This window comes from Scyliorhinus canicula, chromosome 12 (assembly GCF_902713615.1).
Source record: "Scyliorhinus canicula chromosome 12, sScyCan1.1, whole genome shotgun sequence".
Taxonomy (NCBI): domain Eukaryota; kingdom Metazoa; phylum Chordata; class Chondrichthyes; order Carcharhiniformes; family Scyliorhinidae; genus Scyliorhinus; species Scyliorhinus canicula.
The window spans coordinates 29,718,461-29,732,404 of NC_052157.1; the positions used below are offsets into that span (position 1 = coordinate 29,718,461).

The 13,944-nt window shown below is 45.9% G+C and overlaps 1 protein-coding gene across 7 annotated transcripts in view; it reads right to left on the minus strand.

Annotated features, from left to right (window-relative positions):
• Positions 1 to 8,099: 8,099 nt before the first annotated feature.
• The window catches only part of cgnl1 (cingulin-like 1), a 174,069-nt gene continuing 168,224 nt past the window's right edge, over positions 8,100 to 13,944 (minus strand). For all 7 annotated transcript variants that reach the window (XM_038813300.1, XM_038813302.1, XM_038813298.1 and 4 more), the window contains 2 exons: positions 13,509 to 13,672; positions 8,100 to 9,291 (listed from right to left, as the gene is read on the minus strand). In XM_038813300.1, coding sequence (XP_038669228.1) covers positions 9,168 to 9,291; positions 13,509 to 13,672 — 288 coding nt within the window. In that variant the 3' untranslated portion in view covers positions 8,100 to 9,167. The remainder of the gene's footprint in view (positions 9,292 to 13,508; positions 13,673 to 13,944) is intronic.

The following is a 13,944-nucleotide window of genomic DNA, read 5'->3' on the forward strand; positions in this document are numbered from 1 at the left end:
AGTTAGGTGGGGAAGTAAGCAGTGAGATGGATGCAGAGGGACGGAGACAAGTTTCAGTGGGCAAGAGGTGGCAGATGGAGTATAATGTGGGGCTACATTATAGTGGAATTACCCACTTTGGTAGGAAGAATAGAAAAGCAGAGTATTTTTTAGAAAGTGGAAGATTAACAAAGTTGGTATGAGTGTGTCCTTGTACAAGAATCGCAGAGTTTAAAAGTCAGGTACATTGTCCAACAAGGAGTGCAAATTATTCTCTTTCCTCGAGGTTTGGAGTACAAGAGTAAATAATTCTCATTGCAATTATATGGGACATTGATGAGGCCATACTGGGGGTACAGTTTGGGTAAACTTAACAAAAGAAGCCCTGATGTGGAGATGCCGGCGCTGGACTGGGACGGGCACAGTAAGAAGTCTCACAACACCAGGTTAAAGTCCAACGGGTTGGTTTGAAATCACAAGCTTTCAGAGCACTGCTCCTTCACCTGCTGAAGGAGCAGCGCTCCAAAAGCTTGTAATTTCAAATAAACCTGTTGGACTTTAACCTGGTGTTGTAAGTCTTATTACTGAAACAAAAGAATGATCTATCGCCTTAGAGAGGCAACAGGTGTTCACTAGATTTACACCTGGGAGGAGAAGGCTATCCTATGAGGAGAGAATGAGTAGACTGGGCCGATGCTAATTCTGGAGTTTAGAAGAATAAGAGACAATCTCACTGAGGCCTATACAATTCTTAGATGGCTTTTGCAGGGTAGCAGCTGAGAGGCTGCTTTCCCCGGCTGGAGTGTCTACTTAAAAGACCATTTTGCAATTAGGGAGCAGCAGTGTGTTGTGTCTGGTGAAAACTTTTGAGTTGCAGATAATGCTTATTCACTTTCATCATTGTAAACAGAGAACAAGGATGTGGTTACTTGGTGCTGGGTGTCGGCTATGGTATACGTTGAGAGCAGTGTATAGTTTGTGTGGTTCTGCTTATTGAAATTTAGAAATTGTGCAGTAAGCAAGAATTTCATTTATGTTTGAAAGGTGATTTTCACAACAAAATCTATTTTCCCGGACATCCCAAATCAGAACTTCATGATGAGCAGGACCAGAATTTTCTCCATTCCTATCAAGCACGTTTGGGATCCAGTTTGTGGCCTGGGGGAACCTTTATCTCCACATTGCTCCCAACAATACTTAATTTGAAGGTCTTCATTATTCAGTATGTTTGCTTTGAGCCCAATATGCATTAAGGACTCATCCATTAAACATCCTCATCATTAAAAAAACTCCACTTAACCTCATTTGCACTATTCGCGTAATACCTTTTTCCCTGAGAATTATTTTAATATCATTTGCATCTCCATTCTGACTGTGTGCGAGTTCAAACCTCAAAGTCCATTCACACACCATACGGGCTGTGGTTTGGGAGGAACTTGCCCCACCCCACCCACAGAAGGAAGCCAATGCACCTGGACGAAGTTCGCTTCACAGCCATAAAGCATTGCCGGAGAGCTAAACGAGGAGCATCCCCCTCCCCCCACCCCCTCAGTGGGAGGGAAGTTCTGCCCGAGAAAGCTGCTGACCAATCTGATTAGACGGCATTCCCAGCAGTCCCAGAGCTCATTGGTGGATGCTGTCGGGAATGCAAGGAGAAACAGGAAGAGCAACAGCAGTCAGGGACAGGTGAGCTGTGGGATTTTAGGGCGGGGACAGCCCAGGGAGCAGGAAGGGGAGATAGGTTTAAGAGGGCAGGCAGCGAGGAAGATGGTGGGGGTGACATCTTATGAGGGCTGCCCCTGATGCGCACTGGGTGCCCCCAGCCCAATTGATGATGACCCCCCCTGCTTTCCCTCCCCCCTTTATTCGACTTGGTCTCAATAAATGTCTTGCCCACGCCAACTGTATTATGGCAAAGGACAGCCTAATATCCCAGTAAATTAGACCATAAGACATAGGAGCAGAATTAGGCCATTCGGCCCATCGAGTACACTCCGCTATTCAATCATGGCTTGGTAACAAACCCAATTGACATTTAATTCTTTATTTAAATACAGATTTTAGCGCCTGTCCACCTAATGTATTTCAGGGACTAGCTCAGGGGGTGGGGTGGGAGGGAAGGTGATGGCCTGAACACCCCTCGTATTTTATGTGTCCCCCCTGCTGAGCACACACACAGCAGGGGGCAGCTGTTGAGTAAATCAAATGTGGCTACCCAGCAAGATCCCATCAACAGCAGTGAGATGAAGAAGTTTTTACATGGGGAGGGGGCTTCCAATCTCTTCTTTTGAGATATTACCCAATTGTGTGAAAAGGTGGGAACGAACACAAGGGGAAAGATTTTTTAAATTGGAGAAAGACAACAGGATGCAGGTTTTCACAAACAGGATAGAAAAATCTGGAATTCTCTCCCCCGAAAGACTGTGGGATGGTGGGATAATTAAAACAAGACAAGACTGAAGACACGGTGTGATCTTGATTAAAAACTCAGCGACCAATGCTATGAGGAAGAAAGCAGGCAGACTTGGTGATAGACTTGATGTGGGGCTGGCAAGGCAGAGGAGAGCCCCATGGCGGTGTTACTGTGGAGTCAGGCTTGCTGGCAGAGTCAGACGGTATTTGTACACTTGCAAAAGTTAACCTGGCGCTTATGAATGGCATCATCAAGGGTTAGCACGGGGCAGACAGACAGGGGATAATAATAATCTTTTTATTGTCACAAGTAGGCTAAGGAACATTAAGTAGACATTAACACTGCAATGAAGTAACTGTGAAAGCCCCCTAGTTGCCACATTCCGGTGCCTGTTCGGGTACACAGAGAGCAGTCAGAATTCTCAGCTGGTACGGGAATTGAACCTGCGCTGCTGGCCTTGTCCTGCATCACAAACCAGCTGTCTAGCCCACTGAGCTAAACCAGCTCTAAGTAAAACAGTGACAGGATAAAACAGTGGGTGGAGATTTAATGACGTGCTGGGGTAGATAAGAGGGGGGAAATAACAGGATAGTGGTCTTGAGGCAGGGGATGGAGTAGCACGAGTGCTAAATATTACAATGTATGGATATGACCGTATTTAATTTTAAATATGGCATAACCCATTAAAACATGAGGTTATTTTTGTGGACCAAACCAGGACTCTGCTGCCCTCTACTGGAGAAGCCAGTAGAGGGCATCAGAAGCTAGTTTGTATAGGAAAGGCAAATCACAAGACGAGGTTTCACATGAATGAGGTTATCCACATTGCTCTTGGAGAAATGCAGAACCAAAGGAGGATCGTACGACGAGGTTGGAAAAAGTAACCAGGGCACTGATTGTTTCACTGTGCTGTTAAATCCACACTTAACACAACAAGCTTGAAATCACTCTCCAAACAGGAAAGGACCTTGATATGTCCCTGATTTAGACAAACCAGGGAACCTTGGGCATCCTAAACTTCCTTCTGATAACGTATGCTTATTCTAACAACCCAATATGCCAAAGAATCCTCCGCACGCATTACACAGCAGATCAGTGACTTTACAAGACATGTACTTGGGCAGCACAGTAGCATAAGTGGATAGCATTGTGGCTTCACAGCTCCAGGGTCCCAGGTTTGATTCCCTGCTGGGTCACTGTCTGTGCAAAGTCTGCATGTTCTCCCCGTGTCTGCATGGGGTTCTTCCGGGTGCTCCGGTTTTCTCCCACAGTCCAAAAGACGGTTCAGTGGATTGGCCATGATAAATTGCCCTTATTGTCCAAAAAGGTTAGGAGGGGTTACAGGGATAGGGTGGAAGCGAGGTCTTAAGTGGGTCGGTGCAGGCTCGATGGGCTGAATGGCCTCCTTCTGTACTGTTATGTTCTATTTACTGCAATGAAGTAGCCACAGTTGGATATCCTGCATTGAAGGTAAAGTAATGATACAGAATTGGCATTTCTGTGTTTGACGCCAGTATTGGTCAACAGGATCAATCGTACTTGAAGCTTTCTTCTTGGACATTAGTTTATAATCCATGTTACATGAAGCTCTCAAGGTAGGGGCTGGTTTAACTGGGACGATCAACGAATTTATCTGTGAATGGTGCATTTATTCTAAACAATGAATAGTCATTATGTCTGGTCAATGGAACATTTTGTAACATTTAGAATGGGCCTTATTTTAGCCAAACTACTTTCCAACTTGATGAATGCCTCGAGTTGAATTTATGCAAAATATTTCTTCAAAGAAAAATTACTCCTGGTGAAGAATTTTTTAAAGTTCCACTGCCAGGAACAAAACTTATTTCGGCTGTGACGCAGAGATGTACATTGTGGGAATCACCATCCCATCCTGCCCAATGTTTTGATAATTTGCCTCATCTGCTAATACTTCAATTATGACAAAATTACATTGCTGAATGTTAACAGGGCTGGTTTAGCTCAGTGGGCTAGACAGCTGGTTTGTAATGCAGAACAAGGCCAGCAGCACGGGTTCAATTCCCGTACCGGCTGAGAATTCTGAATTCTCCCTCTGTGTACCTGAACAGGCGCCGGAATGTGGCGACTAGGGGCTTTTCACAGTAACTTCATTGCAGTGTTAATGTAAGCCCACTTGTGACAATAATAAAGCTTATTATAATACGTAATTCTTTTATAGAATAAAAGACGGAAACTGGCTTTACGGTCTGGTGCTGTAGAACGCCAAAACTCAAGCAACGGTCAAACTGCAATAAAAACCATTGATCAACGGTATTTTTTTTAAGTGCAGAAATCAAAAAGATCGCAACTTTTATTTAATCTTTCAAGGGATGTGAGCATTGCCGGCAATGCCAGCATTTGCTGTCCATCCCTAATTTCCTTGTGCTGAGTGGCTTGCTGGGCCATTTCAGAAAGCAGTCAAGAGCCCTCTGCAGATTTCATTCCCTAAAGGACGTTAAGTGAACCAGATGGGTTTTTAAGAAAAATCAGTGATGGTATCAGGATGGGACAAGTTTTCAATTCCAGATTTTTTTTTGGTTGAATTCAAATTTCATAAGCCGGTGTGGTCGGATTTGAACCGTGCATTAAGCCTGGGCTTCAGGATTACCACTATGCCAGTGTCTCAACAACAAGTAATTCTGATATACCCGGTAATTGAAATTTATTGCCATGTTAGAATGATGTAATCTGCGCAAAACCTTTTTTTAATCTACCCCTTAAAGTTAAAATTGCTTTCAGGAAGTGTTCACTGTTCGTCATACAAAGACATCTTTTTGAGAAATAAATTTAGAATACCTAATTCATTTATTTTTCCAATTAAGGGGCAATTTAGCATGGCTAATCTACCTACTCTGTACATCTTTGGGTTGTGGGGGTGCGACCCATGCAGACACGGGGAGAATGTCCACACGGACAGTGAACCGGGGCCAGGATCGATCCCGGGTCCTCAGCACCGCAAACATGACATCTTGACTTTTATCGTCACAATGAGCAGAAACAATATGCTGAATAACAACTGCAGATACATGTGGTTTTAGAAACTTTATTTGTAGCAATCGGTGCCTTACAGCTTTACATGCATGGAGGTAGCTTCAGTGTTTAAAGGCACTTAAATGTTGTCCAATTCTAGTGCCCACTACAGAAACTAGTAAATGCAGATGTAGAGTAAGACATTCAGGTTTAGTATATGACATCCAAATACAACTATTCACCTCTCTCATCTTCCTGGCACAACAAATCACATTATATGTTTGCAGATATATTGCACTTTATTGATTGTCACTCAACAGTGTGCATTTATTTTAGCTTCCATTATATGATACTGGAATAATAAAAATCAGTTTAACAAAATATTTTTATACAATATATATATGTATAGATATAAAGTCATTCTGTTATCCGGACTAAAGTGGCAAATATCAAAATATTCCTGGATAACTTTCATACCGAACCAAACATGAAAACTAGAACAGTTTGTGAGTAACTGATACTGAATGAAGAGCAAAAATTGGCTGGAGGTCACACTTTAGAAAACATTTAGAACAATGACATTTCCGATATTGCAATATTATTTAGGTTATATCAAAAGCAAGAAATACTCAATGGCAGATGTACTGTTGTAAAAAATAAGAGACACAATTCACAGGACCGGCTTTAGCAAGGCCATTGTTGAAAATGGTTGTAACTTCCTTCTACTTTTTGAATGGCATTAATTTTAACTATGTCTAATGTGTAAGGAACTGTATAATCCTTAGGAGTCAGCGTTCCTTTCTTTCCAATTCTTTTCCCCATCTCCTTGCTAGGATACTGTTCCACAAAATTGGGTCCCTCCTGATTATTCTACAGATGCAAAAACCCTAATAATAATGGAGAGGCAGCAAGGAAGTGGTGGGGAGGTTTAGAGGCCAGGACAGCCAGAAATATAGATTTCCTATAGGTCCTGCTGAATTTAACAGGGGGGTGACCTCTTTTCAATTCTGTTTCAACCTCATCAATTATAGCGAGTCACGCTGAAGGCGTTTTGGAAGGCGTGCTTGTGTCATCCAGGCTGGACAATGGTTCCTAACAGCCCCCCCCCCCCCCCCCCCCCCCCCCCCCGCCAATCACGTGAAAGGGGCCAGTTCATGAACTGGAAGCTGGAACATTTAGTAGGCCAGAGGACAGGAGGCTCCACCTTGGCCCACAAGCAGCGCCGGAAAGGTACTTATCCAGCTGGCCTGCCCTCTCTTTAGCTACTGGATTTCCCAACTGACTGCTGTTCAGCCTGGAACAGAGATAAAGGCCACAATATCCAGGGGGGCTGTGGCGGCGGAATGCAACTATAGACAGGAAATCTGCAAGGGCGCATTTTCCCAAACAACGTCAAGTTCTAGTCCCACAACATCCACTTTTTCTGCACAGGGCTAAATCGCTGGCTTTGAAAGCTGACCAAGGCAAGCCAGCAGCACGGTTCAATTCCCGTACCAGCTTCCCCGAACAGGCGCCGGAATGTGGCGACGAGGGGCTTTTCACGGTAACTTCATTTGAAGCCTACTTGCGACAATAAGCGATTTTCATTTTCATTTCATTCGCTGCATAAAAACCAGCTTGACTGACAGAAATCTCACCAAAAAGACAGCAGAGGATCAGGTTATGTGACCGTCAAGGCTAAAGATCGTGCGATGGGGAGGTTGTGGGGGTCAGGAAAGTTGGGAGAGAGATCAGGGAATTAAAGAAACTTGGTCAGTGATCATGGGGTTTGTGGGTTACGGTTGGATGTTGCATGGGAAGTGGTGAACTATGGAGGTGGGGGTGGTGCTGCTTAAAAGTTGTAACTCACGGAAACACTCCTGTTTCTTCTGGCCCACAATCAGTGCTAAAAAAGCACTTTATTTGATGAACTCAACCCTTCTCAGCTCCTTTTGCCTGTCAGGTTTCCCGGAGGCTCAGGATACTGCCAAATGGATTAAATATAGAAACTATGTAAACAGGTTTCAACGATGGACCCGCCTCCTGAAAGTGAATTTGTCTCCTCCCCCTTGTCCCTCTGGACTGAGGCTGAATTTGGGGGGGGTTGCATTCCTATTTCTGATTCTCACCCCACCCAAATCCATCAGTTTCTGGGGTTAAAATTACCCCATGGTCTAGGGAAAAGCGACATACCTCCGTAGAACTGATTTTAGTTCTAAAAATGGAAAACCTGACCCTGGACCACTTCTGTCAACGATTTGGAGGTGGATTCGCATTTCTTTTTTTTTTTGGAAAACCCTCGCCCAGCAGGATGTGAGGGTTAAAATTTCTCCCCCAGAGGGGTGGCACGTGGCAGAATGGTTAGCACTCCTGCCTACGGCGCTGAGGACCTGGGTTCGAATCCCAGCCTCGGGTCACTGTCCGTGTGGAGTTTGCACATTCTCCCCATGGCTGCGTGGGTTTCCCCCCCACAACCCAAAGGTGTTCAGGGTTAGGTGGATTGGCTACGCTAAATTGCCCCTTAATTGAAAAAAAAAAATAATTGGGCTGGTTTAGCTCACTCGGCTAAATCGCTGGCTTTTAAAGCAGACCAAGCAGGCCAGCAGCACGGTTCGATTCCCGTATCAGCCTCCCCGGACAGGCGCTGGAATGTGGCGACTAGGGGCTTTTCACAGTAACTTCATTGAAGCCTACTTGTGACAATAAGCAATTTGCATTTCATTTTTTCATTTTCAAATTTTTTTTTTTAATTTTCCCCCAAGTATCAGCAAGTTCCCTGTCTGAAAAAAACACATTTCCCAGCAGGGGGTCACCGGACAACCACATGAAACCAGATATAGTTTGTGCCTTTCCAGCCCAGGGGCACTGAGATTAACTGTAGTTATACCTACAGCCACCCTCAGTGTAGGTCAACTAACTCTACACAGAAAGGGGGAAATTAATCCAGGATGTCTTTCTCGGCATGGTTTAGTTCCCTGGTAGCTATGACAATTGAAGGAGCTGATGCGGAGCATTTGCCAGCTGTGCCGTGAGCAGCTGTGCCAGAACGACCGGGAAGATCCCAGTTCCAGTGCATGAAAGTACTGACTGAGCTGGTCTTGGCTGAGCTAGGTCAGGGGCACGAGAATGGGCCTTTGGGTTAGGGAGTGGGAGCGGGAGGGAGAAGGTCAGGGTCCTGCTCCTTGCCACTGCAATGCCACCCAATGGAAATGCAGCTTTGTGGATTCCAGTTTGTGGTATCAAGCCTGACTGTAGTCCAAATTGCACAACCCTCACTGGGCTAGAACTAACATGTGAAAATGCATCATCAATGCAAAAGACGGTGAAAAGTTAATGTCTTTAGGGGCAAGGGAAAATTGGCCGCAAAAGCACAAGGTTAATACATCAACCATTAAAGAAATTGGCCAAAGTATTTTTGGCACTTTAACAGTTTAAATAATAAAGGAAAATAATTTCTGTCGTTTAAAATTTATTTACAACCTGTACACATTTAAAAACTGACTGCTAATCATTGTGTCTTGTTTTTTAAGTTGACACATTTATAAATTCCTTTCAAACTGGATAAGCAGTAAAATATGACCTTCCTTTGCCTGTCCAAAGGACTCCAAATATAAAAAACCAGCATGGCATCCAATGAGGCAGTAGTGAACATGCGTTTACAACATTTCATGTTTCAAATAGTAGCAGTATAATGAAGACGTTCAATACAAAATCCTAGGACAGGATGCGGTGCCTGGTAGAGTTAATTATGCCATCATGCTGCTGCTTTCCTTTATCCAATGACTAAGCACTGGTTTGGGGGTTGAGCCTACAAGTTATTGTCCTTTGACAATTTAAACCCTGTGTCATACAGACTTTCTTCATCTGTACTGTAATCATTTTCAAAATCATTTAGAACAGAGGATGAAACCTTTGTCGATGAATTCTTGCGTCTGTAACACATAAGACGTTATTTCAGTGGCTTGTAACAAAGTATTCACGTGTTAATTTAGCAAAGCAAACATACAAACGTTCTTATTGAAGAACAGCAGCAGAGGTCCCACTGGAGGATTAACATTGAGGATTGACTGGGGTGTTATTCTCCCCACTTTCCAACCTTGGTGTGATATGGTACGAATTAAGTAATGGCATGATGGGAAAACTGGTCAATGGGCAGACCGGTCAAAATGTTTGATACAATGTTAGAAAAGCTGCCCTAACCATTTCAGACTGTAAGACTGATAAGGCCAACTCTGTATAACTTGAAGTCTGAATAAGATCAGAGAAGGTCAAGCCATTCCAAAATACCGGACCTCGGCAACTCCTGATAAAACTAACTCGTCATAACCCAGGGCCGTAGGAATAAAACAAGATAAGTTCAGGAAGAAATAAATCTCCTCCGACCTTTCAATGTTCCCTCCAAGGACAGGATAATGGTATGAGTGATGCGACCAAAAAGGTCTGTTTTATGACATTGCTTCCGTTTCTATTTCCGATCGAATTCCTGACTAAACTGTTGTCACGCAATCTTGATAATGATAATGTATAAATATTGAGCTGATTCTCTGTGAAAGCGCGGACTTCAGTAGGAATCAGCAGTGACACTAATGGCTCTCCGACCTCAACTTTCAGCCATAAACTGCAGTCTGTTTGTAAATAAAGTCTTGTTATGTTTTCTTAACGAGCGTTGTTGAATCTTTCTACCACAGTCCAGAAGCGGGAAAAATATTGACTTCTACATTGGGTCACATTCCCCCACAAGAAGTAACTGTGATCACCTGAGCATAAAACACGCAGAGAAACCGAGACATGGAGGTGCCATACAAAGTGAACTAGGCTGCAGTGAAAGAACTTTAAAATACTGGATGACAGGATAAAGTAGCATTGTCGCATTGGCACCTGGAGATCAATTGACCATCGAACCTTTAAGAGGACGTGCCAAGGGCAGCACGGTGGCACAGTGGTTAGCATTGCTGCCTACGGCACTGAGGACCGGGGTTCGAATCCCGGCCCGAGGTCACTGTCTGTGAGGAGTTTGCACATTCTCCCCGTGCCTGCGTGGGTTTCACCCGCACAACCCAAAGATGTGCAGGTTTGGTGGATTGGCCACGTTAAATTGCCCCTTAATTGGAAAAAATAACTGGGTACTCTAAATTTTTTTTAAAAGAAAAAAAAGAGGACGTGCCAAGGAACCATCCTGTCCTCATATGCAACTAAATAAAATCTGAGAGCGCTTTTCAAACCTTAGTTAATTTGACATTAAAGTAGATACACAGGTATAAAAGCAAACTGCAAGAGGAAGAATGGAAGACTCCCTGGGCAGGATTCTGCGATCCCGAGGCTAAGTATCGACGCCGTCGTGTTTCTCGACAGCGTCAACACGGCCTCAGGATCAGCAATTCTGGCCCCGACAGGGGGTCAGCGTGGCACTGGGGCAGTTCACGCCGCTCCAGCTGCTGATCCCGGCGCAAACTGGGTGTCACAGGATCCGTGCATGCACAGTGGTACTGGCGCCAACGCGTGCATGAGCAGTGGCTTGCTTCAATGCGCCAGCCCCGACGAAACATGGCGCAGGCCTACAGGAGCCGGCACGGAGGAAAGGAGGCCCCCAGCCAGAGAGGCCGGCCGCCGATTGGTGCGCCCCGATCGCGGGCCAGGCCACATCGGAGGCCCCCCACCGGGGTCGGACCCCCCTCCGGCCCCCACAGGCCGCCCCCGACGCTTCCACGCCGAGTTCCCGCCGGCTGAGAGCAGGTGTGGATGGCGCCGGCAGGACTCGGCGTTTTTATGACGGCCGCTTGGCACATCCCCGCTCGACCACGCCAACCACACTAGCGCCAATGGCGCCGATTCTCCGCTCTGAGAAGAATTGCGTGCCGGCGTCAGAGCGGCGTGGCGCGATTTGCGCCGGCCGCGGGGATTCTCCAGCCCAGCCCCCGGCTGAGAGAATCCGCCCCATGTTTGTGCCTATTTCTCTCCTATCAACAATGCAGTTTTCAGACAGTTAGAATTATCCATTCAAAGGCAAAAAGTGCCACTGCTAAAAATATCACAGCCCAGATATTCTAGATTCATTGCAGACATTATATGAATGCTTACGGGGTAGATTTCCGTTGTTTGAGAATCAGAGATACTGGCCGGCATTCTCCCTTACCTGGCGGGGCGGGGGGTCCCGGCGTGGTGGAGTGGCATGAACCACTCCGGCGTAGGGCCACCCCAAAGTCTCCGCACCTTTAGGGGCCAAGCCCTCACATTGAGGGGCTAGGCCCGCGCCGGAGAGGTTCCCGCTCCGCCGGCTGGCGTGAGCAGCCCTTGGCACCACACCAGCCGGGGCCGAAAGGACTTCGCCGGCCGGCATAAGTCCGTGCATGCGCTGGAGCGTCAGCGGCTGCTGACGTCATCCCGGTGCATGCGCAGGGGAGGGGGTCTCTTCCGCCTCCGCCATGGTGAAGACCATGGCGGAGGCGGAAGAAAAAGAGTGCCCCCACGGCACAGGCCCGCCGGCCGATCAGTGGGCCCGATCACAGGCCCAGGCCACCATTGGGGCACCCCCCCCGTGGCCAGATCCCCCCCCTCCCCCAAAGGACCCAGGCGCCTACCGACGCCGCCAATCAGGTAGGTGTTTTGATTCCCGCCGGTGGGAGAGGGTTGTCAGCGGCGGGACTTCGGCACATCACGGGCCGGAGAATCTCGGGTGGCGGAGAATTCAGGACACGGCGGGGGTGGGATTGACGCCGGCCCCGGGCGATTCTCCGACCCGGCGGGGGGGGTCAGAGAATCCCGCCCACTGTTTGGAAATGTGTGGTTTCAGCAGAATTACTCAGAACACAACTGTGAAGTTTATTTTTCTGGGGGCTGGTTTAGCTCGGTTGGCTGGACAGCTGGTTCGTGATGCAGAGCGAGGCTAACAGCGTGGGTTCAATTCCGGGTTCCGGCTGAGGTTATTAATGAAGGCCCTGCCCTTCTCAATCTTGTCCTTGATTACAGTACAGAGCTGTGGCGATCCTCAGGTTAAATCATGACCAGTCAGTAACCGATGGTAATCTGGGGCTATGTTAACTTTAATGAATTCAACAATATGATTAAATAAAATCTGCTGATTGTTTATCGGCACGTTAATTATCTACTTAAAAATGAATATATGTATTAATCATGTTTAAAAGTCAAGACCTGGTTTACATCAGTCAGACTTTTCCTACAGTCTAGTCTATCAAATTCCTCATCCAAGACTTCTGCAGCAGAACCAGTGTTTGATCTTACCCGCCAGCATGCTGGCATATGCACTCACCTCCCCTACCCCCACCTTTTGCCCTTGCAGTTGTGCCCCAGTATCACACTATGCAGATCCTACCTCTATGCTATACATCTAAATCATATGCAGTGTCATTATTTGAGTTGATGGCTGCAACTGTGAAATCGAGTGTCAGTGTATCTTCACCTTTACTGTTTTCCTGTTCTTCCACCATGGCCGGGCCAGGTTGCAGTTTCGTGTGTGTCTAAAATAGACAAGGGTACAACTCTACTGGCTCCATTCTCCTTAGCATGAGTCAATAACTCATTTTTGAGCCGGGGAGGTGGTTGGGGCTCCCTCTACAAATTGTAAGGGGATGCCAACAAAAAAATACAAATAGATAAGGGTAGGGTTGTGGTGAGAGGGGGAGGGGGGAAACTTGTGACGCCATTAAACTTTTTCGGGCATTGCCTCCAGGTCCTTCAGACTGTAAACCCATGGCAATCTGTTCCCACTTCCTTCTCATTGCGTGTCTCTGAGGATACAGGGATTCTCGCCTCCTCCACCAAGACATCCAATGAAGCTTTGAAAGTCTCAGTGCCTGCTCTCTCCCCCTGGCCAGCCAATCTTCTCTCTTTCTCAGGTCAGATTCAGTCGAAAACCAACTTCCCAGCACCTGTTCCAGCCGCAATGCGTCTCCCCCTTTCAGAGGTGCTAGCTTTAATAATGCAGCTCAGCTTTAAATAGTGCAATCACAAGCGATATGGGTCCCCTGTTAATCCGTGCAACCGAGGATCAGTGTTGGGAGGCTTGCTAGAAAATGGTCATTATAATTAGTATGAAGTTGGTATTATGCTCGTTTTCAGGGGCTTGCCAACTTATAGTCCAAAATCTGCAAAATGCACCTCATTTGCTTTTTAGAAGCAGACACAAACCTACCTCAGGTCTTTCTTTAAAGTGTTCATTTGTCCATTCAGTTCTTCATTGGCTTCCATTTGTTCCTCCAGCTCTCTCTGTAACTTTCTCTTTGCATTTTCCGAACGGTCTATTTCTTCCTCTGCTTCATCTACTTGCCTCTTGAGAACTTTCAATCGGAGGTTCAACTAGAAAATCATTGAAAGTTTGATCACAACAAGCACATTTCATTCAAACCTTCAGGGTACATTTTAAAGAAGTTGAATCTTGGCGTCTAAAATTTGGATGAAGTGATTTTCAACCAGTTTAAAGTATCGGACTTTATCGTATTTAATGCTATTTTGTTGAAATTGCACCTGCCTCATTCCAATGGTTGCATTTGAAACTAAAAAGTCTCGAAAGGCTTTAGTAATTTTATTTTTTCCAAATTAAATCTATGTCTATATCGTCTAGAATCAGT